Source organism: Lynx canadensis, chromosome E1 (assembly GCF_007474595.2).
Source record: "Lynx canadensis isolate LIC74 chromosome E1, mLynCan4.pri.v2, whole genome shotgun sequence".
NCBI classification, from domain to species: Eukaryota; Metazoa; Chordata; class Mammalia; order Carnivora; family Felidae; genus Lynx; species Lynx canadensis.
Window position 1 is genome coordinate 3,027,768 of NC_044316.2, and position 26,238 is coordinate 3,054,005.

General features: G+C 46.3%; 1 protein-coding gene across 8 annotated transcripts in view; it reads left to right on the forward strand.

Annotated features, from left to right (window-relative positions):
* Window positions 1–362: 362 nt before the first annotated feature.
* The window catches only part of NDEL1 (nudE neurodevelopment protein 1 like 1), a 74,550-nt gene continuing 48,674 nt past the window's right edge, over window positions 363–26,238 (forward strand). For 3 of the 8 annotated variants that reach the window (XR_004344395.1, XM_030295433.1, XM_030295432.1), the window contains exons 1-3: window positions 372–464; window positions 10,204–10,255; window positions 25,825–25,922. Coding sequence is in view for 7 of the 8 variants with exons in the window: in XM_030295433.1 (XP_030151293.1) it covers window positions 25,837–25,922 (86 nt within the window). In the remaining variant the exon portion in view is untranslated. Of the gene's footprint in view, window positions 465–4,491; window positions 4,633–10,203; window positions 10,256–16,700; window positions 16,850–25,824; window positions 25,923–26,238 lie in introns of those variants that run through there. The other 5 variants (XM_030295430.1, XM_032595698.1, XM_030295431.1 and 2 more) reach the window with 5 other exon arrangements.

A 26,238-nucleotide genomic window follows, 5' to 3' on the forward strand; every position in this document is an offset into this window, starting at 1 on the left:
GCCCTGGAATCACCCCCATTTCGTAGATGGGGAAAGTGAGACTCGGACCCCCAAGTCTGACTTCACCCTCTCCTGTGTTCTGTGCGTCTCCGGTCCTTAGTGAGTGACAGCCTTTCCCCTGCCCTTCCGGTCCCGTCCAAACACGGGGACGGGGGCGTGCATGCGTGTGTAGTGAAAACGGGGAGCCGTGAAAAAGTGTGGCCGAGGAGGTAAGCGAGGCTTGATCTCTCTCTTCCCTTCCTCAGAGGCCAGGGAAGGTGGAAGGGTTGCCTCACTTCCAGATGCCAGGCCCCAGCTTTCAGGCCACAACCCACTTCCTGTGCCCGTGTGCTTCTGTCAAAAGGTGATTCCCACGCTTCCTGTTGACTTCCGCTTTGTTTCAGCGGGTCCAGCCTGCCCCCCCCCCCCCCCCCCCCAGCGTGCTGCTCTTGGTCTGATCGGTGAGCCCTGGGACACAGGACCAGGTACCGTCCTGCTACTGGGAGGGTAGGGCGCACGAGGCGGGGTGGGAGAGTGTGATCGGAGAAGTTCTGGGCCAGGCGAGGGTGGACCCGAGAGACACCAGGGCCGAGGGGTCCTGATGGTCTGCGGACCCTCTTCGTCCATGGTTGGGGTTGGGGGGAGCTGTCAAAGGCTGAGGTCAGTATGTGAATCTGGTTATTTCTCTGGCCGTGACGCGAGAGTTTTGCTTGGGTGGCTTCCTGAAACCACGCTGCCTGTCCACGTCTCCCCAAGATCCCTTGATTTGTTTTTCTATTTCCTGGGCTGCCCGGGTAGCTTTTTCCTGGGGTGCAGAGAGAGTTTCCGGGGTTCAGACAGGTTTATCTGGGACTGACTGAGACACCGTCCCTGTGATACTTAACAATCACACTGAGCTGACCAAGTTAGGAGATTGCCACGAATCCTGGCTCCTTGTCTCACTCACGGGTAGATTTCTCCGAGCCCATGAGCCTGTTTTCTCGTCTACGGAGTGACACGGTGTCTCTATTTTGTGGGATTTCTGTGAGGCTGAAGCAGGACGATGATGATGAAAGTGTTTTGTAAACTGTAAGATGATATCCTTCAGGACTTGAGGTTACTTTTAGTTCTTTTTTTTTTTTTAATTTTAAAGTTTATTTATTATGAAAGAGAGTGCAAGCAGGGGAAAGTAGAGAGAGAGAGAGAGAGAGAGAGAGAGAGGGAGAGAGAGAGAGAGAGAGAATCCAAAGCAGGCTACATGTTGTCAGCACAGCACAGAGCCTGACTTGGGGCTCAAACCCACGAATCATGGGATCATGACCTGAGCAGAAATCACAAGTCAGACACTTTACCGACTGAACCACCCAGATGCCCCTACTTTTATTTCATTTTCTAAATGGAACTAGACCTTTTTTTTTATTTTTTAAACTGGTATGATAGTTGCTATAAACCCCAACAATACAGAGAAAGTGAAAGTTTTTGCATGATTCCATCCCTAAAGATGACTATGGACATTTTTGGCGTACAGATTTCTAGACTAAAAAAAATTAAAAAACAATTTTAATGTTTATTCTTGCGAGAAAGAGGATGCAAGCAGGGGAGGGGCAGAGAGAGAGGGAGACAAAGAATCCAAAGCTGGCTTCAGGCTGTGAGCTGTGAGTACAGAGCCTGATGCAGGGGCTCAAACCCACAAACCCATGACCTGAGCTGAAGTCGGACACTCAACCAACTGAGCCACCCAGGCACCCCCTTCACACAGTTCTCAATTGAGTTGTTGTTGTTGTTGAGTTATAGGAGTTCTTATATTCTATATTCTGGAAATTAACTAGACTTCTACAATAAATATTTCTTATGTCCAACTCTACTTACTTTTCTCCTTTAATAATATCCTTTAACCTCTAACCTCGTTTAACCTTTTCTCCTTTAATAATATCACTTGAGTATCATCTCATGTTAGTTTAAAAAAAATTTTTTTTTTAACATTTATTTAGTTTTGAAAGACAGAGGGAGACAGAGCACTAGAGTCAGGGAGGGGCAGAGAGGGGTTGGGAGACACAGAATCTGAAACAGGCTCCAGGCTCTGAGCTGTCAGCACAGAGCCTGATGCTGGGCTCGAACCCATGAAACCACGAGATCATGACTTGAGCCAAATTCGGATGCTCAACCGACTGAGCCACCCAGGTACCCCTCATGTTAGTTTATAAATATCTATCTTGTCTGTCTTTTTTTAATGTTTATTTAATTTTTTTATTTTTTAATTTATTATTTATTTATTTATTTATTTATTTATTTATTTTATTTTATTATTTTGAACGAGTAAGACAGAGTGTGTATGTGGGGAGGGGCAGATAATGAGGGAGAGAGAGAATCCCAAGTAGGTTCTGTGCTGTCAGCACAGAGACTGATGCATGGCTCTATCCCAGGAACCCATGACCTGAGCCGAAATCAGGAGTCAGACACTTAACCACCTGAGCCACCTGGGCGCCCCTCTAGCTTGTCTTTCTTAACAGCTGTGTAGTATTCTAGTGTGTGGACATACCATAATTTATTAACTCAGTCTCTACCAATGGATGTTTAGGCTATTTCCTATTTATTGGTATAATAAGAAATAATTCTCCAGTAACCACCATTGAACATACACCTTTGCATATTAGCCCTATTATTTCCTTAGTATAAAGTCTTTTTTTTTAATTTTTTTAAATGTTTTTATTTATTTTTGAGACAGAGAGAAACAGAGCATGAGCAGGGAGGGGCAGAGAGAGAGGGAGACACAGAATCTGAAGCAGGCTCCAGGCTCTGAGCTGTCAGCACAGAGCCCGATGCAGGGCTCAAACTCACAGACTGTGAGATCATGACCTGAGCTGAAGTCGGACGCTCAACCGACTGAGCCACCCAGGAGCCCCTCCTTAGTATAAATTCTTACAAATTGACTGCTGGATGAAAGGTTATGCATATATTTATAGTCTTAATTCATTCATCCAAATTCCTCTAATAAATGTCATACTTTTTATTTATTTAAAAATTTTTTATTAAAGCCGCACAATAAAAAAAAAATAGCGTTTCCCTGTCTCATCTTCCCACTTCCAAGTTCTCCCTACCAGACATAAACACTAGCAATTATTTTTGTTGTTTCTAAAGTGGTTGTATGGCTGTTCTTTTTTTCTACTGTAGTCATTATTTATTTATTTATTACGAAAGGTAAGGATACATCACCCTATCTATATCATTGCTCCCACATCTTCCTGGTATGGTTATATCACAAATTTTGGTTAAATCAGCGTTCAGTTTACATTATAGAAGTATGTTATGCCATAACTATGTAAGTATTGTTCTCAGAGCTATCTAGTTTATTGTTACTATTTCCTTCCTTTTGTTTAATTTCTCCCCCCTGGAGTTGACGGTTGCTTCAGTTTTTTGTTTTCTTAGTTTTTACATATGTATCACTGATTCCCCTCCAACAGGGCTTTTACATTTTCTCATTAGGAACAGACACATCAGATCATCTCTGTTGCCATCTTTTTTTAAACTGCATATTTTAATTTCAACCCTCATTTAAAAAAAAAAGGTTCTTGTCTTGCTCCTTTTTTGTAGCACCATGTTCTTGTTTTATGGATGTGATGATATCTTTATTTCTCTGAAGATATTAAAGTCTTTCTTTTTTGGGGTTCTCGGGTGTCTCCGTCAGTTAAGCATCCAACTTTGGCTCAGGTCATGATCTCACAGTTGGTGGGTTCAAGCCCCACATTGGGCTCTGTGCGGACAGCTCAGAGCCTGGAACCTGCTTTGGATTCTGTCTCTCCCTCTCTCTCTCTCTGCCCCTCTCTCTCTCTCTCTCTTTCAAAAATAAACAAACATTAAAGGTAAGGATAAATTTTCTTTTTCTGTTTTATCTCTGCTCCCTCCATTGTATCTACTACTCCTGTTTCCTTTGTGTGATTTTGTTCTATCTTTTATATTGGAGGCTTTTTCAAATGTTTGTGGGTTCCTTGCTAAATGTTCATTTTTATGATCAAGGAACTAGAAGCTGATTGGAGGCTCCGTGTGGGTGTGGGGGGAGGGATTGGGTGGAGGATCCTGTTGGCTGTTGGGCCTCTCCCTGAGGCAATCTGGTGGGCAGACCAGGTGCTGTGGTTGGGAGACCTCTCTGGAGCCAGTTGGGTTCTGTTGAGAGAGAGTCTCTGATCTCCTGCCTGAAGGATACAAGCTAGGATGTAGGCATTCTTGGGGGGCTGTCAGGGGAAGGAAGCTGGGATCTCATCATTCAATATGCAGCCTTTGAAGGATCTGCCCTCCCTCTATCTCCCTTCTCTTTGTGGTATGGTGACTAAGCCTTGCCCTCTGGTCTGGAGCTTCTCTGGTTTAGTTTCTCCAGAGAATAAATGTCCTCCTTCTGCTAGGGTGGGAAAGATAAATACCTTGGCTTATCAATTTCCTGGGCTGTGAAATCAGCCTCTGAGTGTTTTGTAAACACGCTGTACTTTCAACAGATCTTCCTGTTTTTAGCCCCACCCCACACCACCTTCTGACATAAGCTGTCACCTCCAATTCTTGAGCCTGTCGGTAGGACAGAGGCACAACACTGCTTGCTTCTGGTTGGCATTCAGTTTCCAGACTTCTCTGATCCACTCCAACAGCTACCATTCACCAATCCCCCTACCATCTCCCCAGATTCTGGTAACATCTTGTGTCCACCGTTGTTTCCTCTTCTGTGCACTGTCCTGCTGTCCTGGTGGATTTCTGCCTTTTAGGATTCTTGTCCTGTCTTTGTTGTGGTGTTTCAAGAGAAAGTAAAGATACAAGTATTCAGTCCATCCTGGTAACTGTGATAGTTATATTTGCACTCTGACCAGTGTTGTACAAGAGCATTGGCTTTCTCATACTTTTTTTTTTTTTATTTGAGAGACAGCACACATGAGTGGGGGTGAGGGGAAGAGGGAGACAGAGAGAAAGAATATTAGCCCCATGTGGGGCTTGATCCCACGACACTGGGATCATGACCTGAGCTGAAATCAAGAGCTAGACACTCAACTGACTGAGCCACTCAAGCACCCTGGCTTTCTCATACTATTAGCAGCACTGAGTATTATCATTTATTTTGTCTTATTATTATTTTTTTAAACATTTTTTTAAAGTTTATTTTATTTTTGAGAGAGTGAGCGAGTACAAGTTGGGGAGGGGCAGAGAGAGAGGGAGACACAGAATCTGAAGCAGGCTCCGGGCTCCGAGCTGTCAGCACAGAACCTGACACGGGGCTCGAACCCACAAACTGTGAGATCATGACCCGAGCCGAAGTTGGATGCTTAACAGACTGAGCCACCCGGGCTCCCACATTATCATTTCTTTTACAGTTTTCTAATCTGATTAGCAGAAAGTTATATCTCATTGTTATTCTAATTTTTAATGATATTTTTCCCTTCCTTGGATTAAGAAAGTAATCTGTATTTGCTGTAGAAAATTTGGAAAATACAGGTATGCACAAAAAAGAAAATATAAATCAATTTTTCTATAGCCATGTACTTACAAAAATAAAAACAGAGTCATCTTAATTTGTAGTCATGCTTTTGACTTACTAATCCTGATTTGTCCTCATATTATGATACGTTGTTCTATGACGTCATCGTTAGTGGTAACATGATACTCCATTGTGTGGATATATTTTTATTTTATTTTGGGAGGAATTTTATTTTATTTTATTTTATTTTATTTTATTTTATTTTAGAGAGAGAGTGCGCGTTGAGTGGGGGAGAGAGAGAGGGAATCCTAAGCAGGTTCCATGCTCAGCGTGGGGCCCGATGCAGGGCTTGATCCCACGACACTAGGATCATGACCTGAGCCTAAATCAAGAGTTGGACACTCAACTGACTGAACCTTCCAGGTGCCCATTGTGTGGATATATGATCATACCCTACTGATGGGCATTTAGGTTCTTTTGGGTTAAAATTTTCATTAACAGGCTTCCCTTTTGATCATGACCCCATTTAACCGTGTTCCCACTGTGTTATCTGCTCAGCAATCTGTTTTTTTTTGGGGGAGGAGAGAAGAAAGGTAAAGTTTAATCCTTTTCTGGTTAAATAATTACTAATTCCAAATCAGTGAATACAGACTCGCAGAGATTTTCTAGCACTTTCTATCTTTTTTTTTTTTTTTCTTTCCATGGGTCAGAGGAAGAGCTAAAGGGTCACTTTGCGGTTCTCATTAGATTTCTCCACAGCTTTCAACTCGAGGGAAGATGATACAGGGACAAAAGCACCAGGGAGGACTGAGGTTTGTGAGTGATGAGAACACAGAAGCATAGCAGGAAGGTGTCTGACGAAATCATCCAAGAAATAGTAGCTTAAGAGAGAAAATCGGAAAGAATGAACCGGTCTGGGCGTTGAGGAATCCTGAATCCTGTTAGCTGTGTGTCCTCGGGCAGCTTGCCCAGCCTTTTTGGTTCTCCACTCTTCCTCCTCATCTCAGGTGGATTTCTTCGTTCTCTCGTGTCTTCAGAGGCTCTATGAATACAGGCTTTGTCATGCCTGCCCTGTGATCCGGACAAGTTGCTTAACTTCTCTGAGACTTGGTTTTCTCATCTGTAAAGTGGGGACACGAAGAGCTACTTCACAGAACTGCTGTGAATGGATGTTTGGCGGGTACTTATCACAGGGCCTGTCCCATACCGAGTATCCAATAAATGAAAGCTATTTTTATTGCTTCTCGCACGCCGATTGTTATGTAAGAGGAGAGTAATTATATCATCCCACGCCGTGCATATGGAAAGCAATGCTGTCTTCTCTAAAGTGGTTTTTGAGGTCCAGCCTGCAGCTGGGACAGACTCCAGGGAGCGCAGTCCAAGGTCACCACTGGCCACCGACCTCCGTTTTCAGCTCATTCTTCCTCGGCGCTTGGGTGCCGTCCAAATGTGCACCAAGTTAACACGCAGCTGTTTAACACAGATGAATAGGATTCCAGGAATGTTGGTCGACAGGGGAAGCCATAGGACGCTCCACTTTCTAAATATAAAATACCCAGGAGTGTAACCGAAGGGGACCTGAGTATTAGACGATATGAATCACCAATGTGGGAGGGCTATTCAGAAAACGTTGACATGCTTTCAAGTTGTGATTAATGAGCACGGAGACGGGGGAGAGAGGTTGTGGGTGTTGCTGAAATTTTGCTCTTTGCTGATGTGCGCTCTTGGACAAATCACCCTCTTCTGTAAAGCCAGCAGGCCGGATTCTATTTTTGTCCCCCAACGGATGGGCTTTGTATGACTGGTGGCCTGCAAAGTGATGTTATATGGTACAGACACAGACACTTGGTATTTTATCTTATTTTTTTATTTTTAATTTTTTTAATGTTTATTTTTGAGGGAGAGAGAGAAAGAGAGAGAGAGCACAAGCAGGGGAGGGGCAGAGAGGGAGAGGGAGACGCAGAATCCGAAGCAGGCTCCAGGCTCTGAGCTGTCAGCACAGAGCCCGACGCGGGGCTCGAACTCACGAACCGTGAGATCATGACCTGAGCCGAAGTCAGAGAACATGGTTTGTGGCAGCTAGAAAAACAGTGCCCCAAAGCTGTCCACATCCTTAACCTCCAGAGCCCGTGACTGTGTTACCTTCTAGGGCAAAAAGGGCCTTGCAGATGTGGGTAAGGCTTTTGAAAAGGGAGATTATTCTGGGATATCTGGGTGGGTCACACAGAATCGAAAGAGTCCTCAGGAGAGCAAGCCGTGTGTGTGTGTGTGTGTGTGTGTGTGTGTGTGTGGCAAAATCAGACAATGTGACCCCAGAAACAGCTGCTGGAGGAGACGGTCAAGAGCTCAGAAGCCCTGAGGTCTCTAGAAGCTGGGAGTGGCCAGAACCCATGCTCCCCTGGAGCCTCCAGCAGGAACCAGCCCCTGCCGACATGTTGACACGTTGATTGCCCCCTGTAGGTCCCATTTTGGGCAAGAACTGTAGGAGAGCACACGCGCTTGTGTTGTTTTAAGCCACGGAAGGCTTGTGGTAATTAGTGGCAGCGGCCACAGGAGACGAAAACACCAGACTTTAGATAGTTCTCTCGGCAAGTTCAGGGACTCCCCAGGGCATCGCAAAGGAGCGTGACAAGAATAGGACCTGCCTCCACTGACCTAGGAATGACTGTAGGGCAGACTGGCCAAGGAGAGGCAGAGACCTCAGGTCCCCCAGAGAGGGTGCTTGGGACCTCCATCCTGACTCTCAGGCACTGACAGTGAGTATCATCGGGTTCAACCTGCTCGTTTTACAGAGGAAGAAACTGAGGCTCCGAGAAGGGAAGTAATGAGCAAAATCAAGTGTGATGGGGCTGATTTGGCCAAGAGGAATAAATTCCTGAATTCCTAGGGCGGTGGTTGGGAAGGGCTCCAGGCAGAGGCTGACTGGGCTCTCACACCAGGGTGGGGAGCCCTGAGGAGGGGCGGGGCCTCCCCTCTGGCTGGGGGTGGGGGGTGGGTCTTGCCACCCTTGACCACCTTTTGCATTTGTCTGGGCCTCTTGCTGTCACAGCGCCTCAAAACCCACAAAACCCCCTTTTGTAATTTTCAAAGTGGACATGGGGACCTGTTCCCGTATTATACTGAGTAGGAATCGACAAAGGCTAGTGTGAAATGTCCTCCGAGATCCCATGGACTCAGGTTAGGGTATAACCGTCAACGGTCAGGGTATTGTTCCCCTTTATTGAGACAGTGGCCTCCAGATACGTGAGCTGCAGAAAAGCAATCCTGATATTCCAAGTTAGCGATAGTTGACCTCCAAGATAGTTCTACCATTCAAAATCCCAAATATCATTACGTTGTCAGTTAACAGGTGTTTAGAAGATACGAAGTTGAAAAGATTGTAGGGTTGAGGGGCGCCTGGGGAGCTCAGTGGGTTAAGCATCTCACTTTGGCTCAGGTCATGATCTCGTGGTTGGTGGGTTCAAGCCCTGCGTCAGGCTCTGAGCTGACATCTCAGAGCCTGGAGCCTGCTTGGGATTCTGTGTCTCCCTCTCTCTCCGCCCCTCCCCTGCTCATGCTCTGTCTCTTTCTTTCTCAAAAATAAATAAACGTTAAAAAATTTTGTTAAAGAAAAGATCGTAGGGTGGAAACTAGACTTCTGCAGAACTTATGTTTACGGGAGGGAACCCCATCAGACGGGGCTAATTAGGGAGCCCTAGCAGAAGAAATTAATTCTTGTGATCTGTGCCACGCAAGCGGGAGCCTTCCTGTCGAAACGTACCCCAGCGTGTCCACGTTGACTCTTGTATCTGAGAGAGTGGCTTGGCTTCAAGGCTGGAGTTTAAAAAGGTCCTAAAAGGGGCGCCTGGGTGGCTCAGTTGGTTGAGAGACCGACTTCAGCTCAGGTCATGATCTCACGGTTCGTGAGTTTGAGCCCCGCATCGGGTTCTGTGCTGACAGCTCAGGGCCTGGAGCCTGCTTCGGATTCTGTGTCTCCTTCTCTCTCTGCTCCTCCCCTGCTCACACTCTGTATCTCTCTCAAAAATAAATAAAACTTAAAAAAAAATAAAATAAAAAAATAAAAAAAATAAAAAGGTCCTAAAAGCCACAGACTTAAGAAAATCATTTGCAAGGAATTTCCAGCAAATTATCTTGCTTTGAGTTTGGATGCGTTCTTTTTTTTTTTTTTTTAATAAAAAATATACATTTAATTACTTTTGGTTACAAAGTACCGAAAAGTGTCTGGGTGGTTCAGTCCGTTAAGTGTCCGACTTCAGCTCAGGTCATGATCTCACAGTTGGTGAGTTCAAGCCCCGCTTGGGGCTGTCAGCGCAGAGCCCTCTGTGGATCCCCTGTCCCCTGCTCTCTCTGCCCCTCCCCTGCTTGCACACATGCTGTTCTACTTGGAATGTGTTTGATTAGGAGCAAGGTGGGAATACGATATGTGTGTTAGCTGCCTGAATTTTTAAATTTTGTCAACTGCTTCTTGTTAGTCTTTTTTTTTTTTTTTTTTTTATGGTAGAGTTCTTTATCGGAGTTCTAAATGGTAAGACTGCTTCGACAAAAAGGAAGAAAAAAGGGGAAGTGCTCAGCAGCAGAGAGCAATGAAAATATGTTACAACTTAAGAACATTCGTTGCAAGGTTATTTCTCCATTCAGCAAATGTTAAGTGCCTGCTCCGTGCCAGGTGTCGCCCTAAATGCCACTCTAAATATAAAAACACTGAAAAGTTCTAGCCTATTCGTTTCTTCTCAGTAGCTTTCACTACCCCGACATGCTAATGTTTCTTTTCTGTTTCCTTTCTTTTCTGTAAGCTTGTTTCATGACCTGCTCTATTCCTGGAGCCCAGAACAGGACAGGCACTCGGTAAGTATTTATTGAACGGCCATTCCGTCCCGTCTGGGTAACTTTGACTCACTGGCTTCCCTGGGAATGGGTTTTGGCTGAAATTGGCTGGTACAATCAGCACAGGTTGGTAAGAAACACTCCCATTTCCTTAAAGTCCCGTCGTTTCATTAGAATGGTTTGGGAGCGAGCAAAACCAGCGCCACTTTGCCTCTGTAAAGGTATGTGAGCAGGTATTGCTTCTGTCTGGGGACAGTCACACTGTTTATGTAGGTGTGATGTCAACAGCCCTTGGGGTTGCCAGGTGTTACCCAAGCTAGCAATTAAGAGTGTGGTATCATCCTTCTCTGTGTAGGCAGCTGGCGCTCTGGGGTGTGGGCAGTGACACAAAGGGCTGGGTGGGAGCCGGGACTGACAGTGAAGACAGAGGCTTGGATGGCAGGGGGAGGCTCTGAAGCCAGGAAAACCAGGAGGCTCTAGATGGTTCCAGAATGGGAGGAAGTCCGCCGTTCAGGTAGGTTGCTGGGGAAGAAATTGGGGCAGTTCCAAGAGATTCATGGCAATGTGGCAGGATATCAGGTTCCATTAATGGTGGGGGGGAGGGTGAGGGAGGCTAAGCAAAGACTCTTCAAGCCTCAGTTTACCCCACCCCGGATAAGGACGAGGGCCCTTTCCCTCCAGGCACCAGAGCTGGACTCTGACAGGAAGGCCTGTTTCAACCTCAACCTGAATTGTCCTCTTTCTCACCTGCACGGGGCCACTTCTTAGCAAGCCAGCCCGGAGGCCTGCGGAGGGTGGGGGGCCCTGGAGACATGTGGTCCTCCGGCCGGAAGCAGGCGGCATTCTTAGACACAGTGGAAAGGGAAGGAGCAGCAAGGGAGTTTGGAACCTAAACCAGAGCAAAGTCATCATACCCAATCCCTGTCTTTCCGTGGACTCACAGACGCCTGGAGTTTGGAATTTAGGGGACAGAGATTCAGACAGCAGAGCTGAGGTTTGGAAGGCCCAGTGGCTTTGTGTGGTTGGCGAGCACTGTTTGTTCTAGAAGCTACTGAGGATGCAAGAAAGGCAACAAAGGAATTTCCTCTTGTCTTCAAGGTGGTGCAGGATTACCTCGGGCTCAGCCGTTTGGGCTCCAGGGTCAAGGACCAACCAGAAGGAAGCATTTTTGAATCAAACGTAAACTGGTTACCATCCCTTATCTTAGGGGAACTTATCTGGTTGAAGGCTGCGCATTCTGCAGACCCCTTAGCAGTCATGCATCCAACCAATTTTTATTTATGTAAAACATTTTTAAAAATTAAGTTTATTTTGAAGGGGGGAGGGGCACAAAAATCCCAAGCACAGAGGTGGGGCTCAAACTCACGAACCCGTGAGATCATGACCTGAGCCGAAATCAAGATTTGGACCAACCAACTGAACCACCCAGGCGCCCCTCCAACCAATATTTATTGAATGCCCCACTTTAGTAGGCCAGAAAGTAAGATAAACTTCTCTATTCAAGGCATTTGCATATATTATGACGTTTTTATTTTCATATCTCTGTTGCATTTTATATAGCAGCCCTTTATCTTTTTTTTTTTTTCAACGTTTATTTATTTTTGGGACAGAGAGAGACAGAGCATGAACGGGGGAGGGCAGAGAGAGAGGGAGACACAGAATCGGAAACAGGCTCCAGGCTCTGAGCCATCAGCCCAGAGCCCGACGCGGGGCTCGAACTCCCGGACCGCGAGATCGTGACCTGGCTGAAGTCGGACGCTTAACCGACTGCGCCACCAGGCGCCCCATAGCAGCCCTTTATCTTAAGAGCCTTGACAATTTTATGGAGGAAGGCAATCAATCCTGTGACATCAAACCCTATATTCACTCAGGGACCAGCCCCTGCCACACCGCATCCTCCCACCCTGGGTATGTTTCTTCACAGCACCTGTCGTGATCTGACAGAAATAAATTTGTCTGCTTGCTTATTGTCTGTCTTCCCCATTAGAATAGAAACTCTGTGGGGGTGGGGGTGCTTTTTAGAGTGATGTGGTTGAATCCCCAAGGCCTAGAACAGAGCAAGCACTACACTCAGAGCTGATGAATGAAAGACTTGCCACCTTCTAGAAAGCTACTCCTCACCTTGAGTATCCAAGAGTATAATTTTTAAATAAAATCCCCTATTACTATTATGGTTATTCTTAATAACCATATTAAGGGGATTGTAGGTACTATAGGCTGGGTTTAAGATTTGGGCTACAGGGGCATGTGGGGGGCTCAGTCGGTTAAGCCTCCCACTTTGGCTCAGGTCATGATCTCGCCATTTCTGAGTTTGAGCCCCGCGTCGGGCTCTGTGCTGACAGCTCAGAGCCTGGAGCCTGCTTCCGATTCTGTGTCTCCCTCTCTCTCTCTGCCCCTCCCCTGCTCATGCTGTGTGTGTGTGTGTGTGTGTGTGTGTGTGTGTGTGTCTCTCTCTCAAATATAAATAAACATTAAAAAGTTAAAAAGATGATTTGGGCTACAGAAAAGTCATAATTGCCCACGACTTGGAGTCCAGTTTCTTTGTAACCTGACATCACCTAAGTTGAGCCTTTTATACTAGTGAAGCTTTGTATAATGTATTTTCTTCTCAGAATTTGGGGCTTTTTCCAGAATGTGCTGTCGGTCTTGCATTTGGAGTTATAGCCACCAAACTATTGATTCATTCTTTCACTTTTAATTAAAGCACATTGAATTGAGTGTTTGCTAAATGCCTGTTGCTGGGGGATAGTAGGACAATCAATATTGTCGCTGTGGTCGGTGAGCTTTGGTTCTTTGTGGGGAGCTCAGACACCTCTATGACCAAAAAGCTGTGTTCAGTAAGTCCCCTGCGAACTATGTGAGGTTTTACTTGAACTCAGAGGAAGGAGCATTCATTTTGGGGCTTTAGGTATTCAGGGAAGGCTTCTTGGAGGAGGTGGCATATAAATGAGACTTCCAAAGGCAGAGAGGAAGGTGGGCTGGCCAAGTCTAGAGAGCATCAGTCACATGCAGGGCAGTGGGAGTCAAATAAAAGCCCAGAGAGGGGTGCCTGGATGGCTCAGTCAGTTGAGCATCTGACTCTTGATTTCGGCTCGGGTCATGGAGTCGCGGTTTGTGGGATCAAGCCCCGTGTCACACTCTGTGCTGATAGTGTGGAGCCTGTTTGGGATTCTCTCTCCTCCCTCTGCTTCTCTTTCTCTCTCTCTCTCTCTCTCTCTCTCTCTCAAAATAAATAAACATTAAAAAAAAAAAGGCTCAGAGAGGCAGGGAGCTGTTTGGGGGACATAGTGGAGGGTCTAGGTGAACTGTAGGAAGTAGACAGTAGAAGTGGGTTGGAGTTGCTTTGGGAAGGCCTTGAATGCTAGGCTTTGTACTTGACCACAAAGGCAACAAGATGCTGAAACAAGCTTTGGAGGCAGTGGTGCTCTGTACACGGAGGGATTTTAGAAACATGATTCTGATGGGCTGGAACAAGACGAAATTCAAGGGAGAGAAGTCTGGGAAGGGAGGGGGCAGAGACACAGGAGACTCTGCACTGGGGAGATCCAGGGAGAAAATAGTGGGAAAATGGATTTGAGGGAGTCTTTTGGGTTTGGTGCCCTCGAGAGTAAAACGGAGGCCGGGGAAGGGGATAATTAAGGGTGATTTGATGAGGCCTTTGTATCTTAGTAACCAGGAAAGTGAGGTTGTCATTGGCAGAAACCTGAAACTCATTTTGAAAATTTCAGCTGGGGCCAAAGGAGGATGTGTTTTGGGGGGGGTAGGCAGGAGGTAGAGGAGGTGGTGGGACATCTGGTGGATGTGTCCAGCAGGCCATTAGTAACCAGCTAGCCATCGGGAGTCCCTTGCCCAGCCTGGGTACGGAAAATACCGGCCACAAAAATAGGGAGGGATTCACCTGAATCAAACCTTTGATTTTGAGGTGTCCGCTCACCTGATTCAACAAAGGGCTGCATATACCCCATCTTCTCAGAGTTTTCAAGGCAGGCCTGTGTGCACCGCGTCACCTTTGTGTGTGATGTGGCTGGAGTCCAGCACTCTCGTTAGCTAGAGTTGACATTTGTGTCCAAAACCTCTCCTGAGGCAACTGGTCAACCCCCACTACCCCGCAGTGGAAATCAGCCTCTGTTTCCCGAGTCTCTGAGTGTGTGGGTGGCAGGGAAGGTGGGAGTGTTTGTGCATCCTCTCAAGGACTGTGATATTGACCCCTTTAGCTCGATCCCAGAGGGACCTTGTACGGGGACCCATGCTTCAGCATCCCCCTACTTGATAGTTGATGAAGGTAGAGACTGGAACAACTTCGCTCATCTTTTTTACCTTCACAGAGCTGATTTTGTAACTTCGTTTGCTTTTAGAGACTGCTTTCGGTCGTCGCTTCTTTATTTTCTCTAGATGGGCATACTGGAAGCAGGGAGTGGGGCAAAGGTCGTTGACCGCTACCTGAGAGAATGCTCAACAGCACAGAGGAAGGAGATCAGTAAAGGGCTTTGATATTACCGAGAGCCCGGCCAGGCAAAGCCCATTCGTTAAGATGGGGCCCATGCACGAGTCCTGACAAACACCGGTGCAGGATCCAGACCGGGTAGGATGGGATGGTGGCCTGCAAGATGACGCCAACATTTTCTGTAGGGCCTGGCCTGCCGTGAGGTGACTCAGTGTATTTCCTAGGACTTCAGCCAGGAGGCGGGGCCAAGGATTGCAGACTTTATTTTTTCCTCTTGGGCTGGGACTGCTCTGTCTTGGCACTAGGTCCACAGGAAGGTCTGCCTGCTTAATTAGCTCTTTGCCTGTGACCTCATCGGTCAGAGCACAGCTTCAGCCAGGGAAGCAGAGCCCCAGACCCTGAGAGAGCTTCCGCAGTGTCCCAGGCCACTGGGCTTGGACAAAGACCTGCTTGGGTTTAAACTCTACTTTAAACCCTCAGTTTTGCAGCATATACACTCAAGGTAATAATTCCAGCCTCCCAAGCTGCTTGGGTGGACGGAGGGAGGGAATTGATGTAAAGCACTTAGCACAGTGCTTTAGCCCAATAAACAGCAGTTATTATTAATAGACCCCCTAGTTGAGTGGCAGTGTAATCGGGGTAACAGTGTGGTTTCTGGAATTAAACAATACAGATCAGTTGGGTTTGGATCTCGAGTCCTCTCTTTTTTTTTTTTTTTTTTTTTCATAGTTGACTGACCTTGGGCAACTTTGCTTTTGCTGAGTCTCTGTTTCCTCATTTGTAAAGTGGGAATACTAACAGTACCTATGTCACAGGGTCATTGTGAGGAGTATGCAAATCAACATTTTGCATAATTATCAGTATACACACATGGCACAATGAAGGTGAACGACTCTTACAGCCAATATCATGATCTTTCAACCCTGAAGCTTTCCGAGCCTAGCTCAAGGTACCCTCCTTAACCCATTGATCTCTTCTCCAATATTTATTATTTGGACACCTCTTACAATCCATTTTGCATTGTTCCAGTTTATGTCCATTTCCCCCCAAAACACAGCTGGACTTCCCAGACCCACCTTGCCTTTGCCTTGAGGCCTTTCACATCATTATTGTGTCCAAAAAGCCCAAGGATCCTATCCCAGCAGTACTGACATCAGAGAGATAATTACACTGCAAATTATAAAGGTTCCTAGAGTTGTTTTCAAAACAGCTCTGTTCAAGTTTCCACTCCCCAAGCGGTTGCTCATCCTCATTTCCCCCCTTTCTGAGCTGAGTGCCCCCCTCAACCCTCTTCCCTCGCGAGTCCCCTAGGATTCCATTCTTCAGGGGCTCCAGAGGCATAAACACACAAACAAAACGACGCTTAGACACGTAAAATATATGTGGATATATTTGTATTCCCCTCAAAGAATCCATTCATTTATTCAGCAAGTGTATTTGAGTGCCCACTCTGTCTGGGACCAAGCCACCTGTTGGGATGAGAAAGACAGGAGGGTCTAGCTCTCCTGGAACTTCACAATCTGCCGGAGGAAGACAAGCACGGGTGTACAATTTCGGGGTGGGGGGGGAGTCCCGTAAAAATTACACAGGTCTTAGTGGGAAGGACGACGAGAATACCCCTGTTAATCTGCTAGGTGGTCGGGGGTCGGCGGGTGGGGTCGGTGGTGAAATCTGAGCCGAGAGGCATCTTACAAATGAGCGCTCTGAAACACAAGATACTTGAAGGACCTTGGTAGCTGAAAGGCCGGGAGGCAGGAAGGTCTCACCCCTGCGGGCGTCACTTCCCCGAACCTCACCGTGTTCTCGGGGGAACCGCGGCGCCGCGGGGTCACCTGCGCGGAGGCCCTCTTCCCCCCGCCCCCACCAGCCTGACGTCAGCGCGCCCGGCCCGGCCCGCCCCCTCCTCGTGACGCCGTCCCCGCCGCAGCCCCGCCCCGGTCGTCCGCGCCCTGGCGCGCATGCTCCGGGCCCCGCCCCGTGCGTCACAGAATGGCCTCGGCCCGCCGGGCGGCCCCTGACGTGTCGGGGAGGAGCCGGGCGCCGAGGTGCGCGGAGTGGAGCTCTGGGCTGCGGAGGGGAGCGGAGCTGAGCGGCTGGGCGGGCCTGGCCAGGCCAGCGGAGCGGAGACGTCGGTCGAGCGGCGGCGAACATGCGCTTTTGACACATTGGAGGTGAGCCGGCGGTGCGGGGCCGCTCCCGAGGGGGCCGGGCCGGGTGGCGGCGGCGGCGCCGAGGCCTGTCCCCTGGGGTGGGGGTGTGTGTGGGGGGGAAGCCTGCCCGGCCCACGGGCCGGCTGTGAGGCCCCGCCGGGCCGGGCCCGGGCTCTGGGGGCGGCCAGTCCGGGGCAACTGTTCCAACCGCTCCAACTGCCCCCTGCCCGCCCTGGTCCGAGGTGCGGCCCCCGGAGGGCGGCCTGTGGGGCTGGGGTGAGGGGTGCGCGGACGCAGGCCGGGACGTGGCACCGGGGCCGGGGCGCTGGTGGCGCTAGGAGTGGTCGGGTCGGAGGTGGCAGCGGCGCGCCCAGTCTCCCCTCACCGCGCCCCCCCCCCCCCCAGGTCCCTTCGTCCTGGAGGGCTGTGCGCTCGGATTCCCAGCTCGCGTGGCCTCTCCCCGCTGGGGCGACAGCGGAAGCAGCCCACGTCGGGCTCCGGTGACACTGCCGTGACTCCTCGCCCCTCCCGGAGTTGGGAAAAGTGTCTGGGTTGTTTGTGCTCGCCCTCCCCCACCCCTTTTTTTGGTGGTTAGCAACAAAGTAACCTTTTAAGTTTTGCCAAGGAAGTGAGGGTTCTTTGAGCGATGGTGATTAAATCCCAGTTCTGTAGCGCCCTGACGCATTTCAGAACCCTCGTTGCTGCCTGTTTGGAACCTCATCGCCCAGTCGTTGTTGTGCCTGATTCTGTTCTTGCCGGATGACAGAGAGCACCCCCGCCGGCCGAGGGGGGTCATTGAGCCCAGGTGGGGTGGAGGGCGGTAGGTGGTAAGTGATTTCTCCTGGGCTTTGGAGTCTACAAGTGGTGAAAGGCTTCGTGTGGATCAGAATTTACGTCTCTGGGCTCGGTCTCCCTTCCAAGTACTAACCAGGCCCGACCCTGCTTAGCTTCCGAGATCACACAGCGTGTTCAGGGTGGTATGGCCGTAGACACGTCTCTGGGCTCGGAATCACATTTGTGTGTGTGTGATTTTTATACCCTTCTCAACTAGAAAGCAGAGCAGAAAATCTGGCTTGTCTAAACTGTGCCGACAGCTAGGAGAAGGTGCATTCACCTGTTTTTTGTTTTTGTTTTTGTTTTTTTGAGCACATTTACCTGCTTGCTGCCCAGTCATAGAGAAGATTCTAACTCTGTCTGGAACGTTCGTGGGTTGTGCTGGCTAATCGTTTTGTATCCTGCACCTGTGAACCAGAGTAATTAGTGGCTTCGCTCAATCACGAAGTGCAGTAAAATGCAGCCTTAAGTTCGTGGGTTGAAGAGAACCAACGGGGAGCTGAGCAAGATCTCTCTTCCGAATTTTTACTAAAATTCACATCTACGACTGAGAGATTATAAGGAACAAGAGGAAAGTTGGGTTGGCCCTGGTTAGAGGTTGGCCCGGTCCAGGTGGCAGTGGCTGACTCTTCCGAAGCTGTTCTTTTTTCGGTTCTGTTTTGGTTTGTTAAATAAATGGAAGTTGGATAAGGGACATTCAGAGTAAGTAGGAACCTCAGTAAAAACTTAGATCTTGCTTTCACGACATCTGCAAAACTTATTTTTTATTCTCATTTTAAATCACGCTAACATAAATGCAGTTACTGACGCTTAAAATTACTTCTGGCAGAATTTCCTGACCACTTTGTGAGGTAGGAGAAGAAATTTGACAGGACTGAAAGGGAGAGCATATTTATGATAAACTTTGAAAAGTAAAAACAAACAAACAAACAAACAAACAAAAAAAACCCCACCAAAAACTGTAAATGTCACCTTTGGGAGAAGTACAAGATTTTGGTTAAAATGCATGCACATTACCTATAGTGAATTCCAAAAGAACTCTCTCAATCTCATTAAGTCCCTAATACAACCATTAACAAGATGACAACATCACATGAAATGAATTTTCTTATTTCATTGCACAAAAAGTAGGTTCTCTGTAAGTACAGCATTTTGGACAGGCTGTTTCATATCCAGATGAGCTGATTTGTCAGTTACTAGATATCCAAAGGTCACATACAGTATGATGTTGCCCCCATGTAAAAGTTGTCACACTTTTGAGATCTGTACCCCATCTGTGTGAGACACGGCATTGAGGGAAGATTTGGGTAGCAGGGGAGAGGACAAATTTATCAGCTTTGATTGCAGCTTCCTGAGATTATTGACGTGTCATTAATAGCTTTAAAATTTTTTTTTTTTTTTAGCAGTGTAGTTTTCCATATTGGCTAACTCTGTATAGCCTTAGTATCTCCAGTTACATAGTTTCAAGTAACACAGTAAACACATCCTCCCGCTGTAACCTGAGGCAAACTGAACAGACTTCCTCTTCACAGCCCCTGAGAAGATCTTTTGAATATCGGCAGTGGTAGCAAGTGTTTGTCATTTGTAAAAATTCTGATTTCTGGAAAAGGTTATTTCTCATGAATAAAATCAGAATGATAAAACTGGATAATACTAATCAGGAAGCAGTAAGAACGAGGTGTGACCACAAAGAAGTAACTGTTTTGTTTTTTTAGTTTCTAATCTGGGTCTTCAAGGCTGTTCCAAAAGGAGTTTTAAAAATGTTTTCAGTAATGGTGGTATCACCAGACTGTGTGTATACCTTCTGGAAGAGATTAACTTTTAAGGAATCATTTGTATGTTATAAATTCTTTTTTATTTAAAAAAAAATTTTTTTTTTAACGTTTATTTATTTTTGAGACAGAGAGAGACAGAGCATGAACGGGGGAGGGGCAGAGAGAGAGGGAGACACAGAATCGGAAACAGGCTCCAGGCTCTGAGCCATCAGCCCAGAGCCTGACGCGGGGCTCGAACTCACGGACCGTGAGATTGTGACCTGAGCCGAAGTCGGACGCTTAACTGACTGAGCCACCCAGGCGCCCCTGTATGTTATAAATTCTGAAGCACATTTATTTTGTGGTCGTATTTCAAAGGTCCACTACTAAACAATTTTTTTTTTTTTTTTTTTACAATTTAACAAAATTTATGCTACGTTTACTATGTGCCAGGCCCAGTATTAAGTACTTTACACATATTAATTCACTTAATCTTCATAACAACCTTATTTTAGTTATGACCCCCATTGTACAGGTGAGGAACTGGGGGACTGTGGTTGAGTAACTTGCTCAAGGTCACCCAGTGAGTGAATAGAGGATTCTGATTCAAACCCAGGCAGTTTGGCTCCGGGATCTGGGCTTTCAGCTACTATGCTGTGTTGTTTCTACCCCATGTTCCTGGGTTAAATGTTTTTAATTGGTTTGTTCCGGAAGAGATGATGGTCACTTTAGTAAAAGGTTTCAGGTGTAGATTTTACTGTTTCAGGGGCCAATAAGCACGTTGTAAAAGCAGCCTCTAATTGCAAAAGTCGTAGTCAACATTCAGTTCAAATAAGAATCAAGAGAATAAGAGACACATGTGTGAAGTAAAAACGCATATTAATTTTGCTAGTGTTATTTGACACTGAACTAAGTAGTTGGACAAGGAGGACGCAAGAAATAGAGCTAGACGTTCAAGAAGTTTCTCAGGAAAGTCTATTTAAAACCTGAGTCACCAGAGAATACTGATGGAAACGTTGGTAGTTTTGTGAAGAATATGGCCCTATTTAAGAACCAAAAATCAGGGACAAATGGGTACTTTATAGCACACTCCCAAGTGTAAATAGTGAGATTCCTCAGGGAACACTACTAAGTGCCCTTCAAAGTCCTAACCGCATTCGGGTCTTAAGATCCGTGTAAATGGTCCGGGAACAACAGAACAGCCTCCCCCAGAGAAGTTTCAGATTTGGCAGTTTTAGATTAAAAACAACTGTAGAAGGATTGACTCCACATTAAAACACATTCAAAGAAATGTCAGTTGCCCAGGACGGCGTCTGATGGTCATTATGAACTTCTGTAAGGACTCCAGCCCGTGGACCACACAGTCGACCCATAGCGATTGCTGTCCTGTAGCAGAGAGAGTATTGAAAACTTAAAAACATGTTGAAATTCTGAGGGGGCACCCATCACTCAATTTCAGAAAGGCGTATATGTAATCTAGAGAAGGTCCAAAGCATGACAGTGAATTTTGAAGGGACCAAGATGGCTGCCAAGTGAATATTAGCTACAAAGACAAGAAATACTTTGAGAAGAAGTATTATCCTCAAAGTCTACAAAATTAAGGCTTAAAAAATAATACAAACTTATTCACCAAATCCTAGAACCTTACAAGGGAGCAACACACAGAAGTTATGGCAATTAAAACAAAAACAAATTTTTTTAATGTTTATTTTTGAGAGAGAGAGAGAGAGAGAGAGAGACAGTCCGATGCAGACTCCAGGCTCTGAGCTGTCAAGCACAGAGCCCTATGTGGGGCTCAAACCCACAAACTGTGAGGTCATGACCTGAGCTGAAGTCGAACACTCAACTGACTGAGCCACCCAGGCGCCCCTAAAGTTATGGCAAATTTAAGGGAAAAAAAATAGGAATTTCACTGATGGCTATAAAATATGGAACTTGTCTCATTTGCATAAAATAATGTAAATCAACAAATTAAACATTGTAGACTTGAAATCTTTTAAAATGTACATAAAGCTTAGGACTTTCTAACAGTGTGTTTCACTTCTCGGAAGTTTTTACTTTTTTTTTTTTTTTTTTTTTTTTTTAAATTTTTTTTTTTTTTTTCAACGTTTATTTATTGTTGGGACAGAGAGAGACAGAGCATGAACGGGGGAGGGGCAGAGAGAGAGGGAGACACAGAATTGGAAACAGGCTCCAGGCTCTGAGCCATCAGCCCAGAGCCCGACGCGGGGCTCGAACTCACGGACCGCGAGATCGTGACCTGGCTGAAGTCGGACGCTTAACCGACTGCGCCACCCAGGCTCCCCACTTTTTTTCTTTTTTAAAAAAGATGTGAAGTAATATCTATCCCCAGCATGGGGCTTGAACTCACAACCCTGAGATCTGAGAGTCACGTGCTCCCTTGACTGAGCCAGCCAGCGCTCCTACTTTTTTTCTTACAGACATAGGAGTGATGTGTGTTCATCACAACCTTACGTTTTTCCAGCTTCCCACTCAGATGGTCTGTTACCCGGGATTCCTCATTTTTTCTGGAGCCGTCCATCTGGCTGAGTTACTCCTTTGGCCTGATGGACTAGGCTTCATCTGGGGACCTCTCTTTGCAGTCCTACGTTGGAGCCACCGTTTCTTGTATCCTTTGCTGTCCAGCCTAGGTCTTGGTTCTCTCTCCCCTGGAACTGTCTCAGGAAGTGTGTGGGAAGTGACCCCCCCTGAGATCTTAATGTGAGAAAAAAATTCTCTCATTGTCTGAATTTACCTGTTTCCTCTGTGTTCAGTAGGTCCTGGGGTTTTCTTATTCACACCGCTGGGTTTTCTCATTTGTCTGGTGGTTCTTGGTTGTCCGTTTATATTTAAGACCAGAGGGCTGGATGGTGATCATTTTATTAATTTTTTATTTTTTTATTTAAAAAAATATTTTTTAAAATGTTTATTCATTTTTGAAAGACAGAGAGAGACAGAGCACAAGCAGGGGTGGGGCAGAGAGAGAGGGAGACACAGAATCCCAAGCAGGCTCCAGGCTCCCAGCTGTCAGCACAGAGCCTGACGCCGGGCTTGAACTCACCAGCGGTGAGATCATGACCTGAGCCGAAGCCGGACGCTCGACTGACTGGGCCACCCGGGCGCCCCTGCATAGTGATCATTTTAGATGGCAAGCTTGTGGTGGTGTCTCCAAAGCTGTCCCCTGTACGTCCCATAAGCTCCATATTCTCCGATGTGGAGCCTGTTTGGAGGCTTTTAAGTGACTACGAATATGGCTTGGCATGCATCGGACAGATTATTCTGTCTAGCCAAGAACGATAGGTTTTATAATCCCCATTTAATACATGGTAGAAATAAACTCACAAATCTTTTTACTTATGCCATTCCTGGAATAGGAATTTAGATATTAATAAAGGAAAGCATTACTTTGGAAAGTAAAGAGGGAATAACGAAAGAAAGGTGATAAATCAGTGTGAATATTTGTTGAATTTCTACTGTGTCGCATGTTTCTGGTGATGGAGGAGGGATTTATAAGTGAGACACTGGTCCTGCCCTCAAGGAACTAGCTGGGAACCTTTCCTTTTTCTGCAGATGTTTATCTGAGCTAGAGCAGGTAGCAGCAAACTTTGCTTCTTGTGTTCCTCTGATCTTCATAACGTTTTGCAAAACCGTAATTTATTGGATTGTGTATTAAAAAACCGAATGTTTGAATTGCACATTGGTATGTGGTTGCCATTGTTTAAGTGACCAGTGCATCTATCCAAAATTGAAGACCCGTGCCTGTGAGTTTCTGTAGGGCTGAATTCATAGATTTCAAATGTAATCCACATTTTTGGGGGCGTTTTGGGGAAAGACCTTACGTAGAGCATTCAGAGGACACAGCGATTGTTGCCTCATGTTTGGATGCTTGCTCTCGTGTGCTGAAGTTATATCTTCATCTGGCTTGTTACTATGAAATAGGTCCCTTCCCTCAGTGACTCAGGCAGGAACTCTCAAGAGTTATTGATAGCACATGGTGGTGCCTTCAGGGGCTTCAGATACTCTTTTGGGATACAGATACTTCTGGACTGGCCTCATCATTCACACCTCACTACATATTGTAGCTACAAACAAGATTGCCCCTACAACTGGGAAAATGGAGTGGGGATGGGGAGCTTTGATGAAGGGATGAAGGGATAGGATTATAAAATTAATCAGTAATGTTTACTAGTCAGTATACCTACTTGAAGAAACCTTAAGTCATCTAGTCCAAACTCTAATTAGATGAAAAAAACGGTTAAGAGGGTAAGCATATCACTTAAGGAGTTTAATGGCAGAACTGGAGCCCTGGAAGCCGGTCTCAGCGGGACTCCTCACTCCGTGCAGCTTACATTTTAATGTGCTGTTGGGCCATAAGGGCATCTCCAAGAGCAGGGTAACACAGACAGAAGTGTGCCGTGGAGGAGTGATCGCATTAGAGGAGGGGGCACTTGGTGCACTCAATACTTCTCCAGTGCTCAACAATGTCTGACACGTAGCAGTTGCTCAGGAAAAGCTAGAAAGCACTAAGTACTTTCTCTGAGCAAAGTGTTGTGCTTGGTGCCATGAGAGAGGCGGAGTGTGTCAAGAATCCATCTGTTTTCAAAGAACTCTTAGGCTGATTGGTAATTTCAGATAATTGGGAGATTGACTAACATGTCGAAAGTAATACTGGGTGGTGTGGTTAGGAGAGGTTGGACTGAAACAGAACACTGCAGTTGGCCTCAAACCAAGTGTGTGAAGTTATATGTTACTATTATTCCATGAGAAATCACTCTTGTACCTACCTGTCTGGTATACCCACCCTGAAGTTGGAGTTTCCTGTTTGTGACTTCTTGCTCAGCCTTTGTGAGTGGATCGTGCTCTGTGAACTCCCAAGTTCTCTGCAACCCCAAGTGTCTATTCATTTACTTCTAAAGCTGGTCTTTAGTTCTTGCTGCCCAGTATGGATTAGGTTGATCCAATTTTGGTTTAATTTAGTTAATATTATTGAGTATCTTGCTATTGTGCAGGCATTGTGTTGGGCTAGAAATAAGAACAGTGCACAGCCTGATGGTTTAAGCAAATGCATTACTGTGTGGTAAGTATATTCAGGAAAGCAAGTGTGGGGTATAATGGCAGACAGGAGTGTAGGGGATTTTAGTGCTGTCTGGGTGAGGATAGGAAAGGCTTTCTGGAAGGGATGGCAGCGAGGTTTGAAAGGACAAGTAGACGCTTTCCAAATGCACAAGGACGGGAGAGCCATTCCAGGTAGAGGAGCATCTAGATCTGAAACAGAATGTCACGTTAAGACAGTTTTGAACAGTATTGCTGGAACATAAAATGGGATACTTGGGAGGGGGTTGTAGGAGGTAAGACACTCTAGTTAGGAATGTAGAGTGAGCCCAATGACCTTGGTATTTCATTTTCTGGCCAGTTGGAGTTTTTAGATAGTCCACATGCAAAGTTAAGTGAATAGATCCCCCCCCCCCCCAAATGCTTTGGGTGAGCAACCAAGATTAGAGGACATTGAAGTTGGGGGATTAGTGAGCTTATGGAGGAAGCTTTGGACTTAAAAGAAGTGTAATAATAGTAAATTATTGAGAATGTGGTACCCGATTTCCTAGTATGGTCACCTGGCGTGAAATGTCCCAGATAGGTCTTTTGAAGCAATCGTACCCCAGAGGGGGACATGCTATAGTAGCATCAGCTCGGGCAGTAAACTTGGTTCTGTCACTCGATTCCCAGAAGATCAGCTGGCTGGAATGCAGCTGCCGGAGCCCGGTGTGCTGGATGATTCCGCGGGGCCAGTTCCTGTATAGCCTAGGGCTTTGACCCAAAGTGCCTCGTGTGCCTCTATACCAGAGCACGTTGTTGATGTACTCTCCTGACTTTATCCAGAACATTGGGGGTCCCTGAGGTTGGGCAGTAAGATGATTTGTGTGTCCGAGTTATAATAGTTAATCACCCTCAGGGTCTGTCATGTTTAACTCCCTCCAAAATGCTGTAGATTTCATGTTGTCCCAGATTTTCTACTTTTAGATTCCTATGTTCTCTATTGTTTTAAAAAATTAAAAAAAAATAGCTGTCAGTTATCTATCAATTTATTGTATGCTCTCTGCCCAGTGTGGGGCTTGAACTCATGACCCGAGATCGAGTTGCACACTCCACCGACTGAGTCAGCCAGGTGCCCCGTTTTCTATTTAAAAGTTTGTCTTTAGGGGCGCCTGGGTGGCTCAGTGTGTTAAGCTTCAGACTATGGCTCAGGTCATGATCTCACGGTTCGTGAGCTCGAGCCCCACATTGGGCTCTGTGCTGACAGCTCGGAGCCTGGAGCTTGTTTCGGATTCTGTGTCTTCCTCTCTCTCTGCCCCTCCCCTGCTCTCAAAAAAAATAAATAAACATTAAAAGTTTGTCTTTAATATTTCACAGGCTTTCTTGATCATGGATGGTGAAGATATACCAAATTTTTCAAGTTTAAAGGAGGAAACTGCTTATTGGAAGGAACTTTCCTTGAAGTATAAACAAAGGTAATGATATTGAAAAGCATCCTGAAACTAGGGGAAGGCGTTTGGAATACCAGTGCCAGTGTGTGCAGATATGTGTACATTTTAACATAAAGCTAAATTTAGAGTTTCGGGGTTGGGTTTGGGATTCTGGAAACAGAGCATTGCTTGCATTTACATAGTACAAAAATGCCATACAATTTTATTCAAATTATTAAAACAGTAAGAAAACTTCATGTTTGTGATTTCTTCTGGTAGCTGACCTCCTTTTACATTTGGCCTGCTGTGTGTGTGCTGATCCTGTCTCATCCTTTGGTCTTTGGGAGATTCTGATAAGCTG